Source organism: Nicotiana tomentosiformis, chromosome 1, assembly GCF_000390325.3.
Source record: "Nicotiana tomentosiformis chromosome 1, ASM39032v3, whole genome shotgun sequence".
Classification (NCBI taxonomy): domain Eukaryota; kingdom Viridiplantae; phylum Streptophyta; class Magnoliopsida; order Solanales; family Solanaceae; genus Nicotiana; species Nicotiana tomentosiformis.
The window spans coordinates 120,020,262-120,044,978 of NC_090812.1; the positions used below are offsets into that span (position 1 = coordinate 120,020,262).

At 41.2% G+C, this 24,717-nt stretch overlaps 1 protein-coding gene across 1 annotated transcript; it reads left to right on the forward strand.

The window, feature by feature from the left end:
* The first annotated feature begins 14,528 nt into the window (after positions 1–14,528).
* LOC138909030 (uncharacterized) lies at positions 14,529–16,307 on the forward strand. Its single transcript, XM_070200034.1, has 3 exons — positions 14,529–14,539; positions 15,208–15,398; positions 16,024–16,307. The coding sequence occupies exons 1-3, from the start codon at positions 14,529–14,531 to the stop codon at positions 16,305–16,307; spliced, it is 486 nt and encodes a 161-aa protein (XP_070056135.1).
* Positions 16,308–24,717: the final 8,410 nt, after the last annotated feature.

Consider the following 24,717-nt stretch of genomic DNA (forward strand, 5'->3'; position numbering starts at 1 on the left):
AGGCAAGCTGACAATCACATAACAACTAAACACTGGAATAAACATATTTTAATAAACTCAATAGCGAAAATCTCATAAATATCTAATAAAAATAACTGAAATACTACTACAACCATCCCCAAAAGAATCTGGGGTCAACGAGTACATGAGCACTACTAAGTATCAAAATAAACCAAAAACTCTAGTACAACTGTTCGAATAATATAACAATACTGAAGAAAATAAAAGGAAAGAGAGTCAAGGTCTCCCTACGTAATACCAGCTACCTTGAAGTCTCCAAGAAAGTAGTAGCACAGATCTAGAAATCACCACGTCCAGATGCATCTGGATCTGCACACGAAGTGTAGAGTGTAATATGAGTACAACTGACCTCTTGTACTCAATAAGTAACAAAACTAACCTTGGGCTGAAAGCAGTGACGAGATCAGAAGAAAACAGTTAGAGTCCAATATAATGACTACATAGGTTTAATGATGACATAAACAATCAACAACTAAGAGAAATTATCATAGTCAGCTCGTTCATGATACGGAAATTTAGACATGCTTTCAAGTTCAACAATTAAAGCTCAACACTGATAGGAACATGTCAATTACAGCTAACATGAGGAACGATTTCTACATGTCATATATGCATGTCAAGGAACGATTTCACGGTGATACCCCCAAGTACTCACACTTTCAGAAAATACTCAATATGTCTGCCAAATGCCCACACAACTCACACACAATCACTCAACACTATGCGGATGCTTGTCATCAATGCCCCTCACCAAAGCACGTGTATATATATCAATGTGCCTATGCCCCCTACTGGTATGTCAAACTTCGGAGGGGAGGATCCTTCCCAAGAGCTAATATTAAGCAAATAAGTCCTGCTACGGCGTGCAGCCCGATCCACGTAATAATAACGATAAAGCCAATATGGCCTGCTACGGGTGTAGCCCGATCCACAATAACACTCACAACTTGGCTCTCAGGACCACCTCAATCATCAATCTCTCAAGTCTCAAGAGCTCACAATCTCGTACCACTCAGCCCAAACAATGATAACATGTGATGTAACATTGAATGATAAACAGAGACTTAGATATGATATGCAAATAAAGAATCATGACTGAGTATATAATTAGAGTTAGAGAAGATAACTCAAAACAACAGAAATAACCTCGATAGCTCTCAACCGAATAAGCACATAGCCTAAGCATGATTTCTAGCATGAATCACAGATCATTTACTCTTCGTAAATGCATGAATGTGATATACCAATAAATCCGCGGTTTCCATATCGAATAGGCTATGAAAAATAACATAGGTTAGATTTTTTTACCTTCATTACATAAATTTATTGTAGAAGATGAAAATTGATTAATTGATAGGTTTAATTTGGAAATCCCATGATATTAGTGCATAGATAAATTCATATGCTTAAGACATTGTATATTGTCGAAATCGAGCTTGTCTATGACATGGTAGGTCAGGTTCGGAACATGGCAATAAAGGACTGAAGATTGATCCAAGTCTCACTAGGCTAGAACCCGGGGTGGGAACGCCCGCCTTCAAGAATATCGAGGTCGTGATCCCGGAATCGATTCTAGCCTGAACGAGCTCGAAGAAATACTATTAGCATAACAAAAGACCTAAATATCTGTGATCGGTCGAAAATTACGGTGGGAATCTCGGCACGTATTAATGAGGAACTGACAATCGGCAAATCAAGAGATGTTTTATCTTTTATATAATTGTAACTAAAGTAGGACTCCTCTACTATATAAAAGGGGTTTGATAATTTATTTAACACATTATAACACGTATTCCAAAGCAATACATTATTATTTTTCTATTTAAGCTCTTCTTCTTCTATCTCGTGATACCGATCAAAGTGCATCTGGCTCGAGGGTGGCTAACCTTCCAAGATTGAAACTGTCAAACTCGTGTGGTTTGAATTTACTTTATCATTGTTTATTTCAATTGCAACTTAATTTATCACTTTGTATCAAGTTAATCCACGTATCCTTAAAACCACTTACAAATTTAATTTTTATCCGATTTTGAGGGTAACCAGTTTGGCACCCACCGTGGGTTTAAGGATAATAGTGGTTATTTGATACAAATTTCCATAACACACACTACTTTACACTTGTTCTTTGAAGTGTCTCTAATTTCAGGTTAAAGCTCAAAATGTCAAACTCTCAATCAGCACCCCTACATGTTGACAATGAGTCCGGCCATCACGGTGAAAATAAAAACATAGTGCCCAGTAACGAGGTACCGCCCGTTGATCCCATCGAAATTCTGGCCGTGGACCCGATTGACGCTAATTCACATGTGGCTATCAATGCAAACCTGCCAACCGATCCCGAGAATAGCGTTTGTGGTGGAGCCCGATCGACAGCTCAAAATACACAAAACATTAGAGGAGACGGGATCAATTTACGGATGATCTTCAAAATCTTACAGGCTCAACAGGCACTGATAGCTCAGTTACAGAACCAAAACCATGCACCTTACAGAATTGAACCCGATCCGTCCGAGGAAGTAACCCGCAGGGATGAACCGGTCATAGAGAGGTCGAATGAAAATGAATCGGGGACTAACCCCGAGATCATAAAGATGCTTGAGGAACTAACAAAACGGGTAGAATCAGGGAAAAAGAAAATCGAAGCTAATGATAAAAAGGTAGAAACCTACAATTCCAGGGTTGACCAAATCCCAGGCGCACCGCCGATATTGAAAGGCCCGGATTCCAAGAAGTTTGTGCAAAAACTTTTTCCTCTAAGTGCGATTCCAAAGCCGATCCCTAAGAAGTTCCGCATGCCCGAGATTCCTAAGTACAACGGAACGACCGACCCAAACGAGCATGTTACCTCCTACACATGTGCTATCAAAGGGAATGACTTGGAGGATGATGAGATCGAGTCTGTCTTGTTGAAACGGTTCGGAGAGACCCCATCAAAAGGAGCTATGATATGCTATCACAACTTATCTCCTGATTCTATTGACTCATTTGCTATGCTTGCAGATTCTTTCGTAAAAGCACACGCCGAGGCTATCAAGGTCGAGACCAGGAAGTCGGACCTTTTCAAAGTAAAATGGAAGGATAATGAGATGTTCAGAGAGTTCATGTCCCGGTTTCAAATGGAACGAACGGACCTGCCACCGGTCGCTGATGATTGGGCCGTTTAGGCTTTCACCCAAGGACTCAACATTCGGAGCTCGTTGGCTTCACGACAGTTGAAACAAAACTTGGCGGAATATCCGACTGTCACTTGGGCCGATGTCTATAACCGGTATCAATCGAAAATCAGTGTCGAAGATGATCAGCTTGGGGCCCCTTCCGGGTCCATGTATCCCATCAGAACCATCGACAGAGATAAGATAGATCGATCGTGAACCGACATCAAACAGGGATCGGAATCAACCGTATAATGGGGACCGAAGAATTAGTGGGTCCGGACGAAACTCTATAAGAAATGAAAGGAGAAGTGATCGAGGTCAGAACAACCGGGGACTCATGAGCAAAAAGACTTTCGACAGGCCCGTCGGGCCTATAGAAACGCCAAGATTATCGGAGTACAACTTTAACATCGATGCCGTCGGTATCGTATCTGCCATCAGATGTATCAAAGATACCAAGTGGCCTAGACCTTTACAGTCCGATCCATCCCAAAGGTATCCCAACTAAATTGCAAATATCACAGCACTCATGGCCATAGAACAGAAGACTGCCGACAATTAAGGGAAGAGGTGGCCCGACTGTTCAACAAAGGGCATCTTCGAGAATTCCTGAGTGATCGGGCCAAGAACCACTTCAGGAACAAGGATTCTAATAAACAGACCAAGCAGGAAGAGCCTCAGCATGTCATTAACAAGATCATGGGTGGAGTCGACACTCCCCAGGGTCTGATGTTGAAGCGCACCAAAGTGTCCATCACAAGGGAAAAAAGGACTCGGGATTACATACCGGAAGGAACCTTGTCTTTCAACGACGAAGATGCTGAGGGGATTGAGCAGCCCCATGACAATGCACTGGTAATATTGGTACTCGTAAATAAATCTCGAATTAAGCGTGTGTTAATTGATCCAGGTAGCTCAGCCAACATCATCAGATCAAGGGTCGTAGAATAACTCGGCCTACAAGATTAGATCGTACCTGCGGTCCGAGTCCTAAACGGGTTCAACATGGCATGCGAGACCACTAAAGGGGAGATAACATTATCAGTGAACTTCGCCGGAACCGTACAGGAAGCCAAGTTATATGTAATTGAAGGGGATATGAGATACAACGCTCTGTTCGGAAGACTATGGATTCACAACATGAGGGAAATACCCTCGACGCTGCACCAGGTGCTGAAATTCCCAACACCCGGAGAAGTCAAAACGGTTTATGGGGAACAACTAGTGCCAAGGGGATGTTCGCGGTCAATGAGTGATCCCGACATCCACACTCTCAACATCGGAGGATCCGAATCGGAGGGTCAAAGACGGGGCCAAATAGCAATCGCCGACACCAGCCTCGATAGGATTGGAGGAATGAGGGGTAGACGAGGACGACGACTATGGAGTCCCCAGATCTTTCATAGTCCCTGACGATTCCGACGCCACAAAATCAACGGTCGAGGAACTGGAACAAGTCATACTAATCAAACACTTACTCGATCAAAAGGTATACCTGGGCACGAGGTTAAGCCTCGAGCTCAGGAAAACACTCATTCAATTTCTTATAGCTAACAAAGATTGCTTCGCTTGGTCTCACTTTGATATAACAAGGATCCCGTCGGAGATAACCACTAACAAGCTAAGCTTGGACCCGAAGTTCCACCCAGTCAAGTAGAAGAGGAGACCCCAGTCAGAGGTCAAAAATGCTTTCATCAAGAATGAGGTATCTAAACTCCTAAAACTAGGGTCCATTCGGGAGGTTAAATACCCAGATTGGTTAGCAAACGAAGTGGTAGTCACTAAAAAGGGGAATAAATTAAGAATATGTATAGACTATAAATATTTGAATAAGGCATGTTCCAAGAACTCCTTTCCTTTGCCTAACATCAATCGCATGATTGATGCCACGCCGACCACGAGATCTTCAGTTTTCTCGATGCCTACTCCGGGTACAACCAAATACGGATGAACCCGGACAATCAGGAAAAACCCTCCTTCAACACTAAGTACGGCACATACTGCTATAACGTGATGCCATTAGGATTAAAAAATGTCGGTGTCACTTACCAACGCCTAGTAAATTGGATGTTCAAGGAACAAATAGGAAAAACAATAGAGGTTTACATTGACGATATGTTGGTCAAGTCCTTGCGAGCAGAGGACCATTTGAAACATTTGCAGGAAACGTTCGGCATATTGAAGAAATATAATATGAAGTTGAACCTGAAGAAGTGTGCATTTGGAGTTGGATTAGGTAAATTCCTTGGATTCATAGTATCTAACTGGGGAATAGAGATCAACCCCGACAAGATCAAAGCGATCAAAGATATCACAGTTGTGGACAATGTGAAGGTCGTGCATAGATTAACCAGACGCATAGCTTCATCTCGAGCTCCTCCGGTAAGAGCCACTGATATTTCTCACTGTTGAAGAAGAAGAACAACTTCTCATGGACCTCAAAGTTCCAATGGGCCTTGGAGGAACTCAAGCGATACCTATCGAGCCCACCGCTACTTCACACACCGAAGACAGATGAACAACTGTACTTGTACTTGGTAGTATCGGAGATAGTGGTAAGTGGAGTCCTGGTCCGAGAAGAGAAAGGTACGTAATTTCCAATCTACTATATTAGTAGGACCCTTGGCGAGGCCAAAACTAGGTACCCTCACCTAGAAAAGCTGGCGTTCGCTTTGCTAAGTCCCTCTGGAAAGCTAAAACCATACTTCCAATGTCACCCCATATGTGTTATGACAACTTACCATTGAGGAATGTAATGCATAAGCCCGAGCTCTCGGGACGGTTGGCCAAATGGGCCGTGGAAATCAGTGGGTACGATATTGAATATCGGCCCAGGACCGCCATTAAATCTCAAATTTTGGTAGACTTTGTGGCCGACTTTAAGTCGGCCCTAATACCCGAGATCGAAAGAGAGTTGTTGAACTCCGGGACTTCTTCGGGGATTTGGACCCTCTTTACCGATGGTGCCTCGAATGCAAAGGGGTCCGGACTTGGCATCGTATTGAAGCTACAGATAGGCAATGTAGTTATACAATCTATTAGGACTATAAAATTGCCTAACAACGAGGCCGAATATGAGGCCATGATTGCAAGTCTTGAACTAGCCAAAAGCTAGGGGGCGGAGGTAATTGAAGCTAAGTGCGACTCCCTCCTTGTGGTGAACCAAGTTAATGGGACGTTCGAGGTCATAGAGGAACGAATGCAAAGGTACCTATATAAGTTTCAGGTAACATTACATCGATTCAAGGAGTGGACTCTATAACACGTACCTCGGGATCAAAACAGTGAGGCCGATGCCCTTGCTAACCTGGGGTCGACAGTCGAGGATGATGAGTTCAACTCGCGGGCGGTAGTACAACTCATGAGATCGGTAGTGGAAGAAGGCCACACCGAGATAAACTCAATGAGCCTGACTTGGGACTGGAGAAACAAATATATAGTATATCTGAAGACCGGAAAACTACCCCCGGATCCGAAAGAATCGAGGGCCCTACGTACAAAGGCAAACCGGTTTAGCTTGTCCGAGGACAGAACCCTATTCAGAATAACATTCGATGGCCCACTCACGATATGTCTAGGACCAGGAGATACCGAGTACGTTCTGAGGGAACGAAGGCACCTGCGAAAATCATTCAGGCGCCGAATCATTGGTTCGAAAGGTAATCAGAGCTGGCTACTACTGGATTGACATGGAAAAGGACGCGAAGGAGTTCGTATGAAAATGTGTTGAATGTAAAAGACATGCTCTGATGAATCATCAACCAGGGGAGCTGTTGTATTCGATTTTGTCACCATGGCCGTTCATGAAGTGGGAAATGGACATCGTTGGCCCCCTTCCATGGGCACCCGATAAGGCTCAATTTATATTGTTTATGACTGACTATTTTTCTAAGTGGGTGGAAGCCTAGGCATACGAGAAGGTCAGGGAAAATAAAGTCATCGATTTCATCTGGGACCACATTATATGCCGGTTAGGAATGCCGGCCGAGATCATGTGCGACAACGGGAAACAATTTATCAGCAGCAAAGTAAGCAAGTTTCTCGAAGACCATAAGATCAAAATGATCCTATCAACACCCTACCACCCTAGTGGGAACGAACAAGCAGAGTCGACCAATAAAACCATACTCCAAAACCTCAAAATGAGGTTAACTGACGCCAAAGGGAAATGGAAGGAAATCCTACCCGAAGTCCTATGGGCATACCGTATGACCTCGAAGTCCAGTACTGAGGCTACCCCATTCTTGCTGGTTTACAGCACCGAATCTCTAATACCGGTAGAAATTGGAGAACCAAGTCTCAAGTTCCGATATGAAATCAATAAATCGAACGACGAGGCCATGAATACAAGCCTGGAGCTATTAGATGAAAGATGCGAAGCCGCCCTTGTCCGATTGGCCGCCCAAAAGCAGCGAATCGAGAGATATTAAAATTTTAAGGTCCAACCTTCGACACATCAATGTTGCAGACTTAGTGTTAAGGAAGGTCACATTAAGTACCCGGAACCCGAACAAAGGGAAGTTGGGATCGAACTAGGAAGATCCTTATCAAATTATCGAGATCACCAGAATGGGATCGTACAAACTCAGAACAATGAACAATGAGCAACTACCGAACAACTAGAACATAACTCACTTGAAGCGATGTTACTGCTGAGGTACAACCCCATTCATTCCTCTTACTTATTTGCATTTTGAACTAACACTTGTAGGCGACCGTCAAAAGAACGACACAAGTTTTTGTCCTGAAAGCACGCGTTGCACTCTTTTTCCTTTGAACCGGTTTTGTCCCAAATAGGTTTTTTGACAAGGTTTTTAACGAGACAACAGTAAATCGTGCTAACTTAGAATTGAAGGTCGGTTACGAATCGGTATCAAAGATCACGACAACAACATTTGAGGCTTCTCTACGACTAGCCTCGAACACTAGGGGCATCACCCTGGGACAATGACTTTAGCAAGGAAAGAAAATTTGCGATCGAATAGTCTCGGCTCGATCAATATAATTTACTGTAAGGGACAAACAGTCGAATAAACCGTGACCACATAGACTACTCGAGCCCTAACATAAATCTTGTACATATGTGTAATCGTATATATTACGCACAAAAATAATAGGATGTTTCTACTTTGCAGATAAATATCTTGTCCCTTAAAAATCTTTTCTCTTAAGGAATTTCCTACATTTGATCCACTAAAGATCGAGCCCAAGGGCCACCTTTATACGGGTTCAAAGGATCGATCTCACTCAGGGACTGTCATCCAAAGACAAACTCGGACAGCCCGGGCTATTGAATCCCGGGGGATTAGGCAGCGCCCGAATCTGAAAGGCTACGGCCATCCCCACTCGGGGACTGTTATCTTAGGCAAGCCCGGATAACTCGGGATGACAAGCCCATTGGGCAATACCCGAACTAAAAAGGCTACGACCATATTAAAACGGCTCGGAGACATCCGAGACCCGTAACAAAAAACAAGGCCTTGAAAAATTTCTTAATCGGTTCTAAAGGCTACCCTCGGCAAACTATAATCTAAAAAATTATAAGTACTTTAGGGAAAAGTTCTGGTCATATCGAACCCCTACGATGCCTTAAACAAAATAATTTCGAAGGCAAGGCCTGTTCAAACCTCCGAACATGACCTAATTACTTCATGCTAAGGCATTTCGATCTTTGCAAACATAAAAAATAGAGCAAAGGAAAATAAAACTCAGAAATTATCGAAGGGAAAAGGAAGCCTTGTATTATATATACGTATAGTCTTTACAAGGGCCAAACGCCCTTGACAAAAAAGTTAAAAAGTACAAAAATACAAAAAACAAAGAAAAATGTACATGGCACTTAAATAGGCTGATCTTCACCGGAGCCTGCCTCATCGCCAGGGTCTTCGGAGTCTCCTCCACCCTCGGATCCGCTCTAACCCTCGGAGCTTTCTTCATCCTCGGGATCTGCCGACTTCTTGACCTCGGCTTCGAGCTCCTTAACACTCTCAATTTCGGCTGACAAGTCAAAACCCCGAGCATGAATCTCCTCGAAGGCCTCCCTTCGAGATCGCTGCTTCGCATCCTCGACGATATCCCTCGTTCGATCCTGGGCCGCCTCGGCATCAGCCTTATATTAGGCCACCATCTCGTCGGCATCTGCTTTAACCACCAAGACTACTGACTTGGCCATTTCAAGCTCCTTGGCAAGATTTTTCTGGATCAGAGACAGCCGCACTTAGTTGAGACTGGAGCTCCTCAAACTCTTTGGCCTGCACCTCGGCCTTTTCTTTTGCCGCACGAAGCTGGGTCTCAGTCGAAGTCAGTTGTGCCCAAGCAGTCTCCTTTTTCGAGGCCAGACGGTCCATCCTGCCTCTCCATTCGTTGGTCTCAATCTTGACAACATCCATCTCAGCTTGAAGTTGTTCGATCCGATCGATTTTCTACAAGACCTGCAGATTTTGACCATTAGTCACCGAGTCTAGCTTATCGTCACTAACCTCAAATATTTTTACCTGCTCGACCAAGTTGGTATGCTTATTCTGATCCACCTCCAACTCAGCTTGGAGGCTCTTAGCCTCCCCTTTACTCTGCTCGCTGAGAAGTTTGTAAGTAGCTGTCTTCTTAGTGAGCCCTCGGACCTCGGCTTCAAGTTGGTTCAACTCATCCTGATATAGAAGAAAAGTTTTGTGATAAAGCACCGAGGCCTACATACACAAAGAAAAACGTTAGGGTCATCTATAAATTAGTCTAAGTACAAACTATAGTCATTAAGAGATATTTGAAGTTACTCGGTTTAGCGCATGTTGTACTTCATTGAACAGGCAGGGCGCGTCTACCTCGTTCATCTTAGCTTGGTCTTCCTCGGTTACCAGACAACGAAGGTAGATGGCCAACCCTACGGGGGCAGAGATGACCCGGGCATCCTCCGTAACGGAGATGACGATTTACTACTTCCAGTCAGGATCCACACTCGGAGCTGGGAACCGGTTGATCAGCTTCGGTCTTGAGGAAGGCCCGCTTGTTCCCGAAGATGGACTTTTCTTCGCCACCTCCAAGTTACCCAATCCGGTGACGTCCTATGTGGCAGTAGAATCCATGTCATCAAAAAAGCCACGGAAGGGGTCGTCCGCTCCATGGGCCCCCTCGTTGGGATGTTCCTTCACCGTCCGAGCCTCGTTATACATGGACTCAGTGAACGAGGGCGACTTGGTGATGTCTATCACACCATGTGCTTCCTTTTGGGCATTGCCCACATCCCGGGAAACTTCGGCCACGACCTCCTAGTCGTCCTCCCTAACTTAAGGCAAATCGGCCTCGCCTCTCACCGTTTCGGAGGCCCCTTGCCCCTTGAGTTGCGATGATGCGTGGGCCATCATATCGAAGACTTCTCCTTCTTCTTCAGATTCATCCCTCAACCGACAAAGTGAATTCGAAGATGGTGCTCGAGTGCTTGTGCTTTCTTTGGATTTGCACACCAACCTTCTCTTTGGTTTCTTCTTCTCCGAGCTCGGAGAACTCGGAGCCCTCTTCCTTTTCTTCTCATCACCCTGTCTCGGAGCAGGGGACTCGGTGGGAAAGTTCTCACCACTGGATGGAAGCCTCGGTGTGATGTCCTTGGATAAACCTGCAAAAGGAAATGAAACAAGTGAGAACTTAATGACACGAGAGGAGCCCAAAAGTTCGCGCCATGATCGCTTGGAATATGGCCTTTGTAACACGATTCACTCGACCCTCTCCTTGAGTCGAGGGACTGCATTCGGGACCCGAGCGACAACTGTACCACCACAAAGCACCGATAAGAAGGTAGAAAAAAAGCGTAACATAAGATTTTGAAAATGAAATTTTACTTATGTGATATATTTCACTTCTCGGGGAACGACATGTTCTCAGTTGGGATCAAGTACGAGGTCCTCACTCGGACGAAACGGCCTAACTAGCCTCGATCCCGATCTTCATCAATACTCGAGAACGGGGCTTTACTGGCCCAATGCATGAGCTTGACCAGTCCCCCCCCGAAAGATTCGGGAACTGTAGGCACATTAGGTGGTCGACGATGAACGAGCATCCATCGATCTTGCTCACGAAGAACCGAAGAAGGATCACGATCCTCCAGAATGAGGGGTGAATTTGACCGAGGCATACCTCGTATCTTTTGCAGAAGTCGATGATGACTGGATCCAATAGGCCCAGTGTAAAGGGATAAGTGTAAACACTTAAGTATCCGTCGACATGGGTGGTGATGTCTTCATCGGGTCCGGGAACCACTACGTGCTTGTCAACCCAATTGCAATCCTTTTTGACCGTAGGAAGGACTTCTTTAGTGATCGAGCATATGTATCTCGAGACCTCCTCACACTGGACTTGTACGGGGGAAGGTTTTTCAACCTTGAAATCGGCTGTTACCGAGCATCCTCCGAGGACGAACATTTTCAATGGGGGTTCCGGTACTGGTTCCTCGACAACAATACACGAAACGGTCTCCTCGGTTAACATATGGCAAAACTTAATTAAAAGCTTCAATAAGACCTTTTTGTTTGTCAGACATAAAGGTCCAACCATTCTCATCTATATCTAAATCAACTTCCAAATGGTTCGAAAACCATACCCATGTCTCTCTACTTTCTTTCTCAACAATCGCGTAGGCAATGGGAAATATGTTATTATTACCATCAATTCTGACTGCAGATAACAATTGTGTCCCATACATTGGACCTTTCAACCAACAACCGTCCACACCTATTATCTTTCTACATCCAGCCTTGTAAGCTTGCTTACAAGCAGCAGAATATATGTATATTCTCTGAAATCTGTATTGCCTGTTTGGTACCTCATTATCAGTAAACTTCACGTGAATTGTACTGCCTGAATTTGTCATATTAATTTCAATGCAATAATCCCACATCATTTTGTACTGATCCTTAATATCACCATCAATCAACGCAATAGCTTTCATCTCAGCTCTTTTGGCTTGAGATAAAGTCACTTTAGCTCGTAGATCTACACTCACCCTATCTCTGAACTCAAGTAAGCTCTAACCCCTGCTTGATTTAATTTCTTTGAGATATTTTCTTGCAATGAAGGATGATGTTATTGTTCTATTTTCATAATTCCACTCCTTGCAAGTATGTTTAGGTTTGTACTTCCTAATCTGAAGCGCTGTGTCCCTTTGCATTTTATATGCCATGATTTTCCATTCGCACTCCGGATGTATACAAACAGCCCTCATTCATTCTTTATCATTTTTCTTCCACTTGATATACTTTTCATTGTTTATCTCATGAGTAGCTACTACGTTCTTAAAATCTTGCTTGATTGCAAAAGTAATTTCCAGAGCTAAAATTGACTTATCTATATCTGTATGTGTGTTAAAGTGAGGAAAATTGGATTCCTCAGTCTCGGAATCGCTATGCAAACTATTTGTGTCTGCAGAATCAATACAGTCAGATTCCCCTTTTGGAGCGGCCATCTTTCTCTTCACTTCGACACTAAGAATCTCGCTTTCATCTATAATACTTTCTGTAATTTTTTCATGTTTATCAACAAGTAGATCATCAGACATATTATCTTCGGAGTCACTAAAATCATCACTAGATAAATTTTTCTGCACAAATTGATGTTTGTCATTATCTCTAGCATTTGATTTATATACCAAATCCATATTTTCTATACTGAAATATGAGTCCAAGTGTTCGAAGTAAATCTCAATCACATTGTCATTCGGGATATTTCTGTCAACTGCATATGTTTCATTATCTGTAGATACCAACCTCCATCTATTACCGGATCTTCCATACCTATACCAAAAAGTTATTGAATCCTTTGAATATCCACAAATTGCTGCCATGTTCTTGAACTCATCAAGGTTCATTTTTTTCACGTTAACATAATCAATATAGTCGATGTTGCCCCCAACATAATATTTTTCTGGCATACATTTCATAATTCCTCCATGGTATATTTTGATACTGACAAATGATGCCTCGGTTATCGCTTCTGAAATCACAAAAAATATATTGTGATATTTAACAAAAATAATACATATTCAATAAGACTTTAACAATAGTACATATAGAAAACGTCCAGATTTTAGGCCGTGGATTCAAGTCATATTTTGTTTTTAAACAATAACAAAGTTGCAAAGGTATTTTTTCTGAACAAAGGGTTCTCTTTACATATTCAGAAACATGCTTATTGTATAGAATTTTTTTCTGGGAAGGGGTTCGATAAAAGTAAAAAAAAACTCACCATAAATTGGAGCCGATTCTCTGCCACTGTAACTCCTTAGAGATATTGTTGCTTCAATGGTGTTCTAGGGTTTTTTGGAAGATAAGAAACAAAGAAGAGAGAAACTTATTTGCAGTCTGATTGTTTCAAGAGGAGAAGCCCAAAGGATGTTTCAGCAACAAGAGTTTGAGTTTGGAGGAAAATATATAAGGCGCACGTGAGAACTTTTGTTTCGTTAGAAGACAAACGCACTACTAGAAATTCGGCAAAAACCGACCAAGGTCGACCGACCAACTTTGGTCGGTCAAAAAACCGACCAAAGTTGGTCGATTTTTCAACTTATTTTATTTTTTAATTTTTTTTACGAAACCGACCAACTTTGGTCGGTTTTCTTTGGCGCAAAAATGCGGGAAACTATTTTTGAGTCCCGCGAAATTTATTTTTCAAGAAACCGACCAACTTTGGTCGGTTTTTCAATTAAAATAAATAAAAATTAATATTAAAAAAACCGACCAATATTGGTCGGTTAATTCGGCCGGTCATTTAAAAAAATCGACCAACTTTGGTCGGTAATTTTATTTTTTAATAAAACCGACCAACTTTTGTCGGTTATTTTCGTGCGAAAATACAATTAAAAAGTATAAATCAAATAAAAAGACAGTCTTAACACAAAATGCACCAATGGTCTAGTAGTAGAATAGTATCCTGCCACAGTACAGACCCCGGTTCGATTCCCAGATGGTAAATCTTTTGATTACATAATTAAAATACCGACCAACTTTGGTCGGTTTTTTTTTGCAATATTTTTTTTTGAATTTAATTGACCGACCAAAGTTGGTTGGTAATTTCCAACCAACTTTGGTCGGTATTCCTTTCTGACCCCTAAAATACCGTCCACACGTAAATAGTCGCGTTTTAGTCGGTTATTGTCCATTACCGACCAACTTTGGTCGGTTTTTTTGGTCGGTTTTTACCGAATTTCTAGTAGTGACGGTGGTTAGGTTTAAGACCTAAAATGCACCACTTTCTCAAAATATGTGGACTATTAATGCTCCATCCGAAAGAAATATGATCACTTTGAGTCCAAGTCCAAAGGTACCGGACTATTTTGAGCTTTTTCTCTAACTATAGCAGAAGAAAAAAATAATGGGCCTTTGGTATGTGGTTCGTGGCACAGAAAGTACCTCGATCTTGCTAAGGATGATCAGAAATCTGGAGGATCTTAGACTGAAATAGTGACTTGAAGAAAGAATATACACGTCTGTTGTTTTCACAAACTAAGCCACTAGAGAATAAAGATATTGAACTTAGTCATATGAAATTAGGAATACCTATTGATGACTTTTGGAGAATATTCTTCAAGAAAGCTTGAAAGAAAGAATTTCATCTAGCCTTTGTTTAATGTATGATGTGACACTCCATTAGTAGAGTTTTATTCATTATTCGGCTATCAGTTGGATATCTATGGTTTCCCTAATCTCAAATGGATGGTGATAATTAAAATAGATAAGAGCTTGAAAGATTTTGATACCTCACATATTTTTGGATACATGAATGGCCGAACCGACTCTCAGAAGTATCTACAGTTTCAAGGATAACCTGCTCAGCCTACTCGTTAATCATCTAGATTCTGAACATTAATCCTAGATCGTTGTGCAGATACATACATTGGAAACGTTTTTGTATTATCATAGCTGTGCTATTTCACTTTAGAAAAGACTTATATATAGCTGGTCTCCAGCATAGCTAATTGACTATCTTATGTAGCTCAGATCATTTGAGTGATAGAATACAATGTTGAGCAGTTGCATGTGTTTTCTACCAGGATTGTCATCGTGGTTGCTTCTTACTTAGCTGCTGCAGGAACATGGTGGAAAACTGAATTCATGGGCTGTCCTGCTTCAAACTCTTTTTTTCCAGAAACATCATTCCATGGGATGGGAGGGTTTTATAGTTGGGTGCTGTTAGCACCTCGAGCTTGTTGTGTAGAATGTGCTCTAATTTGTATAGTGGCAGGTTAAAGGAGTAATTAAAGATCACAAAACTTGAGGTTGTAACAAAACTTCTCTTTTCCGGCGTAAAGGATAAATTCCAAGTATTTTGATCTGTCATTATCTACTTTAAGATTAGCTTATAAAAGGGCAGCCCGGTGCACTAAGCTCCCGCTATGCGCAGGGTCCGGGAAGGGCCAGACCACAAAGGTCTATTGTACGCACCCTTACCCTACATTTCTGCAAGAGACTATTTCCACGGCTCGAACCCGTGACTTCTTGGTCACATGGCAGCAAATTTACTAGTTACGGCAAGGCTTAGCTTATAATGGTATTAAATTAGTTTGCTTTTCCTTTCCGCCTCTACTTCTCAAGATTCTGCTGTTATTTTTTCTCTTTCGAGATGACATATCTCCAGGACAATTTTTATTAGTACTATAAGAGCAAAGAAGGCCAAAAACCAAATGTTTGTACTTTACAATGGACAATTTGGGACATAAACTGTCTGGCATTATGTCTGATTTACATGCAACTTTGAGGTTTGCTCGGCTAAAACATTATCTGTTACAAAACCATATGCTATAGATACACAACTAGATTCATATTTTGGTGTCACTACTTGAGGGTGTTCATCTTTTTTCTTGTTGCAGGTGCTGAGGTTGTTGTTCTTTGTATAACTAATTCTGGGGAAGTTCTAAATTATCACGCATTCACAAACTCAAGGGGCATTTACAGAGTGGAAGAGACAATGCCAGAGAGTGGTCGTTGGGATGCATGCCTTGCGAGATCCATTAGCAGCTTCCATGACCACTGCAAACATATACTAGATGGAAAATCTGGTGTGAAGTTCAACTATAATCATCCTTCTGGGCATTCTCACACAGTCAGACCATTTGTGTATCGTCCAGCCAGTGTCTCAACATTCTGCATCTAGTAAAACTATACACATTCTAAGGGCTGTATGTTCTTGATCATGTTGTTGTGTAACTTCGTTGCAGTGATTTGATTGGAAACCTAGTTGCAGTCTGGCAATATCTATTGTAAGCTGTCTTATGTATGTATACTGAGCAATTAGGGAACCTCCTCACAAGTGCAAGTTCCTCATTTTGGAGTTTCCAATTGCTTGACTACATCTGTAGATGGCCATTGCTTGGCAAAAGGACGATTTTTGTAAATTCTTTAGTCAAAGTTCTTCTATTCTGAGTAGTAAAAAAAAGAAAACAAAAGAAAAAAAAGAAGTGTAATGTAATGGGAGGCTTTTTCCTTGAGAAGCTAATTCACCCTTCACTTTTTACTTTCTTAGAAGAAAAAAGAAAAGATGAACAAAAGAAATACTATAGTCATTATCTCTGCTCTACTATTACTTACTTCATTTATGCTTTCCTTTGTAGTGCTACTGAGAAACTATCGCAAAATATCCTCCCAACAAGACGTAGGTTGTGAAGTTATAGGATTATATCATAACGTGAGGCAATACAGTTTATATTTTTGGCGATTTCTTGTGAACCTACAAGGATTTGAATTTTGAAGGCCATTTTAAAATTTTATGGGATGTTAAAAAGGTGATTGGATTAAGAGATCTATTAAAATATAAAAGTCATAAAAGAGAAACTTTGATCTTTGTAGTTCTTTTCTTTTCTAGTTGACTATCATCTCCATATATAAAAGTAGAGGAAAATTATTTCTCAGATACAAAAATATAACTACTGACCTCCCTTCACAATGAAAGACAACTTGTGCTTCATTCGTCTGAAAAGAAAAAAAGGACTTGGACTCTTGGAGTGTGATAATGAAAATATTTAAGTTTTAGGGTGAAAGAAATAAAATTGATATTTTCTTAAACCTGCAATAAATTCATTAGCGAAATAAAAAAAAAGATTACTTTAAATTTCAGAGCCAGGTCTCGATACGATCCTTGTATTGATGTGCTCCGATATAATATTTTATTTCCATGATTGACCCTCGCTTACCTCTTGTAAAGTAACTATGCGTGGAGAATAACGGTTAACACATTTTTTATCGTTAAATTTTTTTGCTTTCTTTCTTTGGCCTTATTTCTGGCAGATACGTTTTTCTCGTCATTCTTTCTTTCTTTGGCTCTATTTTAGGCAGACACGCTTTTCTCATCCTTTCATTTTTTGTCTCTATTTTCGACATATACGTTTTTCTCCTCATCCTTTCATTCTTTGACTCTATTTTCGGTGGACACATTTTTCTCCTCATCATTTTTCGATAACGTTCCATGGAAATATTTTTAAGCTTTGTAAGCGCAAGGATGAATTTTTACCTCCACACATCTGATAGGAAATCATTCAGCAGGTTATATCAACAGAACAGAAGAAAGAATAGATTTTGAGTTTTTGTTGATTATTTGATTATGCCCTTCTACATAAAATATAAATTAGCAAATAAAAATAATAATCACATATCAAAGTAATAATCCAATTTCTTATTTGATTGTAGCTATTTTTCTAAGTATATACGCATGCTTCTTCTGTAGGATTTAAAACATGGTATCAAAGCATGTTTCTATTTATTTAATTGTCTCTTCAACACGTCACTTTATATGTATGCTTTATATTTTTATTATTTATGTAGGTGTAAATTTATTTTTTATAACGGGTGACAGTGAGACTCGAAACAGAACATCTGCCTACTCTGATACCATATTGAAGTCATACTTTATTCACTCAATTGTCTGTTCAGTACGTCCTATTGCGTGCAAGTTTCATTCATTTTTCTCTGTCCAAATACGTAAAATTTTTATTTTTTTACAATCGTGGCGGTGAGACTCGAACCCATGGTCTTTGCTTGCTCTGATATCATATTGAAAATAAGAGAATAAAATATTATATTGATATTCACTTTTGTATATAATATTATTACAACTGATATATAACACAATAAAACTAATAAAACTAGAAAATAAAATATTTTACAACTATACAACTAGTAAATAAGGAAATAAAATAAAATAAAATACAATAATATAAAAGATTTATGTAGAGATATAGGGAGAGAAAATCTCGTAAACTTCTCAGAAAATCTCTACAAAATAATCCTCAAAAGAAAAAAATCTAAGATTTTTATGTTTTGGCTTGAAATCCAGCATTTGCAAGAAGAAATAGAGAAAGTTAGTACATTTATGTTAGTATTGGTCAAAAGAAAAATTTGGCAAGAGGAAATGCAGAAAGCAGGGGTGGCTCAATAAAATCGGAGGCCTAACGCCAAAACTTAAGAAGAAGTGAGGAAATAACATTAGTTATGTGACAACGGTTGGACAAATAGACAAGACTAATTTAGATAACCAAGAAAAAATTGTATGGTCTTAACAAATTTTCTTTCAAGATTTTAAGTTCTCTTTTAAGTATTTCACAGTATAACATTGTCTAATATTTTAAAATTTTGAATTAAATTATACAAATATTCATATCTACTAATAACATATTTGATAACAAGAACCAATATAGTGTATTGAAACAAAATGTTAATGTTTTGTTAACTTAAAATTTTATTTACTAATATAAATAATTATAACTAATAGAAAATATTTTGGGAGGCCTTTGACTCTTGGTAGAATGTTAGTACCCTTATGTTAGTATTGCAAGTGAAGCATAAAGTTAGTACCTTTATGTTAGTATAGCATGAGTGAAGTTAAAAATTGCAAGAAGAAATTACCTCAAATATTTTTGTAACCATAAAGTTGGTATTTTTACATTAGTATTGCAAGAAAAATTACCTCAAATGTTTTGTAAGCATAAAGTTAGTACATTTATGTTATTGTAAGAAGAAATTACCTCAAATATTTTTGTAGCTCCCTTCTTAAAGAGATGATTCTTAAAAAGTGCAGACTCCACTAGTTTGAAACTGCATTAGCTATCTTCTTGACAAATACTTCACGCAAGTGATAAAACATTGTGTTTCCCAAACCCCATTTGCGTGCCCTCCCAATATAAATGTGATGGAGTATGAGTATTTTCTATTCTTTCTATTCTATTTAAATTGAGAGCCAAGACCAAGGGTAAAATTGATATTTCGCTAAGTCAATGCAGGGGTAAAATGGTAACTTCAATTCTGAGAGTTATTTTACAATCCTTTAACAAAAAATAAAATGCACTCTCTCATGGCTCTCAATTCCTGCTCTGTCAAAAGCCAAATTATTTAGGCTTAGGGGTGGATCTACCGTATGAGGTAGGTGTTCCATGCCACCTGCTTTCTTCGCTATATCTTGGCTATGTATAAAATATACATGTGCAAAAAATGTATATATTAATAAAGTGGCACCCATGAATCGCAAAGTAGATGCGGGTGGCGTTGGCTCAAGATCCGCTTTGAAGGCTCACATTGGCCTCGTGAATCAAAGTTTGATTCCCTGCTTGAGTATCTTTCTCTTTTGTTTTTTCTTTTTTCTTCTTATTAAGATTTTCTTTATCTAAATAGAAAGCCATTGACATGAGTTATTCATTATTCGTACAAAGTATGAAAGATAAGGAAACACTGATATTACTAGGAATTACTTAATTCTGATTGACCTCAAATTTTGCACCCGAGTAACGAAATCTCCCAGAAACCAATCCAACCACCCCTCAACTCACATAACCACAAATGACTATAGAAGAAGCGATAAATAGGGGGCCGGGGATAAAATACACAAAACGACCGGCTGAGTCATTACATTCTCCCCTTTTAAACAAATATTTGTCCTCGAACGGGTCTAGAATCATACCTGGAGAATAGGTTACAATGCGAGCTTGTAGGCCACCTCTCATATCCTTTCAAGCATCTCAAAAGGGCCAATATACCGAGGGATCAACTTGCCCTTATTCCCGAACCTCATCACACCCTTCATGGGTGAAACTCTGAGCAAAACCCTCTCAACCACCATATATGCAATATCACACACTTTCCTATCATCATAACTCTTCTGCCTAGACTGTGTTGTACGAATCGAATCCTAAATCAACTTAATGTTCTCCAAGGCACCCCGAGCCAGATCAGTGCCAAACAACCTAGCCTCCCCCGGCCCAAACCAATAACCTTGAGATCGATATCGCCTCCCATATAAAGCCTCATAAGGTGTCATCTGAATACTCGATTAGTAGTTGTTATTGTGGGCAAACTCTGCAAGCGGTAGAAAATTATCCCAGGAACCCCCAAAATCCATAACATAGGAGCGTAGCATATCCTCCAAGATCTGAGTCGTGCGCTCAGACTGTCTGTCCTTCTAGGGGTGGAATGTTGTACTCAACTCAACCCGTGTGCCCAACTCTCACTGGACTACTCTCCAAAACTGTGATTTGAATTGCGTGCCTCGATCAGAAACAATGGACACCGGCACACCATGAATACAAAATATCTCACAGATATAGATCTAAGCCAGCCGCTCTGAAGAATAGGTAGTCACAATCGGAATGAAATGTGCAGACTTGGTCAGTCTATCTACAATAACCTACACTGCATTGAATTTCTTCAAAGTCTGTGGGAGCCCAACAACGAAATCCATTGTAATACGCTCGCACTTCCACTTGGGAATTTCAAGTCTCTGAAGCAAACCGCTTGGCCTTTGGTGCTCGTACTTCACCTGCTAGCAGTTCAAACACAAAGCCACATACTCTACTATATATTTCTTCATTCGTCTACACCAATAGTGTTGCCTCAAGTCCTGAAACATCTGGCGGCACCCGGATGAATGGAATACCGCGAACTGTGGGCCTCCTCAAGAATCAAATCACGCAACCCATCCACTTTGGACACACAAATCCGACCCTGGATCCACAACACCCCATCATCTCCAATAGAAACCTCCTTAGCATCACTGTGTTGCACCGTGTCCTTAAGGACAAACAAATGGGGTCGTCATACTAACGCTCTCTGATGCACTCATACAAATAAGACCGAGAAACCACATAAGTAAGAACCAGGCTAGGCTCTGAAACATCTTACCTCACGAACTGATTGGCCGAAGCCTGAACATCTGATGCTACCGGTCTCTCACCAACTGGAATATATGCAAGGCTACCTATACTCACAACCTTTCTACTCAAGGCATCGACCACCACATTGGCCTTCCTAGGATACCCGTCAGGTCTAATGGAAACACATCCTGAAAGTCTCAAACTATCGGAACGAACTCAATGGTAGGAGTATCAGCACCAACATCGCTCACAAAGGCCAAATATGCCAGACATCCCTTCTCAACCATCCGTTAAGCCTTAGAATATGATATCATTTAACTGGGAACATAATCCAGAGAAACCTCTCTACTCAACTCTAGGCAATCTCGGCATTGCCAACGTCACAGTCTTAGCGTGACAATACAGAAGGGCGTGATATGGTGACAACTAATCCATGACTAAAATCACTTCAAAATCAACCATGCTAAGTAGTAAAATATCAACTCTCATCTCCAATCTCCCAATAGTCACCACACATGACTGATACACACGGTCCATAATAATAGAATTACCCATCGGCGTAGATACATAGACAAGCGTAACTAAAGAATCACGGGGCATATCCAAATAATGAGCAAAGTATGATGATACATATGAATAAGTGGAACCAGGGTCTAATAATACTGAAGCATCCCTGTGGCACACTGAAACAATATCTATGATCACTACGTCTGAAGCAATTACCTATGGCCAGGCGGGAAAAGCATAGATTCGAGCCTAACCACCATCTAATCGACCACCCCTCTAGGGCAACCTCGAACTACCTGAGTCCCCCCCCCCCCCCCCCGAGCTGGCTGAGCGGGTGGGGAAGTAACTGGTGCACAAGTTAGAGCCTAACCTCTCTACTAAACTAGACTTCCCATAATACGAGGGAAATACCTCCACATATGCCCCAACTCTCCACACTCGAAGCAACCTCGATCCAAATATTGCGGTGGGACCTGAACCGGACCTTGAGAACTAGAATAGCCACTGGAAGAACCTGGTACTAACGAACCCTGAACTGATGGAGCACGAGATGAACTCTAAGCTAGGAGGGCACTCAAGGATGACCGACTCGGACGAACACTGCGTAAACCATGACTAGCTGATGCAGTACGATTAACTGGATGAGCCATCTGAGCGGGACTATAAGGACGACCCCTACTGTGATGAGACTGACCTCTAAATGACGTACCACTAAAACTACCTGAATTATGGGGCCTCTTTCCCTCCCACTGCTCACGCTCAAGCCTGCGAGCCGACTCCAAGCGCCTAGCAATCTCAACCACCTGGTCAAGGCCTTTGAGCCAAACTGAAGCGTAAGCTATAGTTGAGGCCATCAATGAACCTCCTAATCCCCCCTTCTCTCTCTTTGTAGTAAACAACCATACTGCATGACAAGCCAGATCTGCAAACCTCATCTCATACTGAGTCACGGTCGCGTAGCTGCTCAAACTGCCTACGCAACTCCTCTCTCTGAGTCGGGGGAACAAATTTCTCTATGAAGAGAACTAAGAACTCATGCCACGTAAGTGGTGCACCGCCGGCTGGCCCGCTCACCTCATAAGCCTGCCACCATCTGTAGGCTACCTATGTCAGCTGAAATGTAGTGAATGCAACCTCATTAGTCTCCAAGATACCTGTTTTACAAAGGATCAACTAGCACATGTCTATAAAATCCTGAGTATCCTCTGACTTTGCCCCACTGAACTCTTGAGGCTTAAGCCTCCCAAGTCGCTCTAGTCTCTTATGCTCCTCATAACTCATAGGTGGGCTAACCTCGGCCTGAGCAGCAGCAATGGTTGGGCTGGTAGTACCCCCAGTGTCTTGAGTCCCTGAGCTATCTGTTTTGGAGTATGGGTAGCAGGGGTCTGGGCAACTCCCCCAAACTGTGAAGTGGATGGTGCAGCTGGAACTGAAACTGCCTAAGCAAGGCTCGTGCATACACTCAAAATCTGTGGTTTCGTAGGTGTGGCCAAATCCCGCATCTGCAATCCATCAATGGCCTTCGACCTTCCACTTCTGCGGTCAAACATCACACCTCTGCTTCTGCAAATACAGCTCCCCGTCCGAATCTTCGACAATGACTTTGCCCAGCTCAACTTCGCTTCTGCAAAAAACAAAACGCATCTGTAGGCTCACAGATGCGGCTTATTCCTTGCACCCGTGACCCATCAGCAGCCCAGCCAAACTTGCACCTGTGATCCCAGGGCCGCTTCTGTAGCGTCGCACCTACGGAATATCCCTTGCAGGTGTGATTGCACCAGAACTGAAGCTCCAACATTTTCCCTTAGTCCAAATCTCAATCCAATCCAAATCTCAATCCAAATCACACCCAAATCCCCCGGGATCCAAATCTAAACATACCAACATGTCCTAAAATATGATAAGAACTTAGTCGAAGCCTCAAATCGCATTAAACAACATCAAAAACACGAATCGCACAGCAATTAAAGCCTAGTGAAACTAATGAATTTCTAACTTTTATAACCAATGCCGAACTATATCAAACTAACTATGATTGATCTCAAATTTTACACACAAGTCGTAAATGACACAACGGACCTACTCCATCTCCCGAAACCAAAATCCAAATGCGATATAAAAAAAAATCAACTCTCGAGCAAACCCCTCAACCTCCCAAACCTTCAACTTTCCAACTTTCTCCAAAAGGCCACAAACCAACCTACGAACCTCCAAATCAATATCCGTACATACATCTAAGTCCAAAATAACCATATGAAGCTAGTAGAACCATCAACTTAAGCGTCGGTCAACTCTTTTAACTTAAGCTTCCAACCTTGGAAGTAAGTGTCCCAGTTCACTCTGAAACTTCCCCGAAACCAATCCAACCACCCTGGAAGGTCACATAACCACAAATGAATATAGAATATGTAATAAATAGGGGGAACGAGGCTAAAAAACAAAACCCAACTTATCGGGTCGTTAAAATTGCCTACGTATCTTAGTAGTTGAAGGTTTACGAGAAGGATTACCCTGTGCATGATTTAGAGTTAGCATCCATTTTTCACACACTGAATATTTGGAGGAACTATCTATACAGCATTTTATGTGAGGTTTATACCTACCATTACAGTCTCCAGCACTTGTTCAAGAAAAAAGAGCTTAATTTGCGGCAGCGAGGATGGTTAGAGTTTTTGAAAGACTATGATATAACCATATTATATCATCCGGGGAAGGCCAATGTAGTTTCCGATGCATTGAGTAGTAAAGCGGAAAGCATGGGTATTTTGGCATATTTACCGGCAGTGGAGAGGCCACAAGCCATGGATGATCAGGCTTTGGCCAATCGGTTCGTGAGGTTAGATATTTCAGAGCCTAGCCAGGTTCTTGCTTATGTTGTGGAAGAGTCCTCATTGTTGGAGCTTATAAAAGCTCTCCATTTTG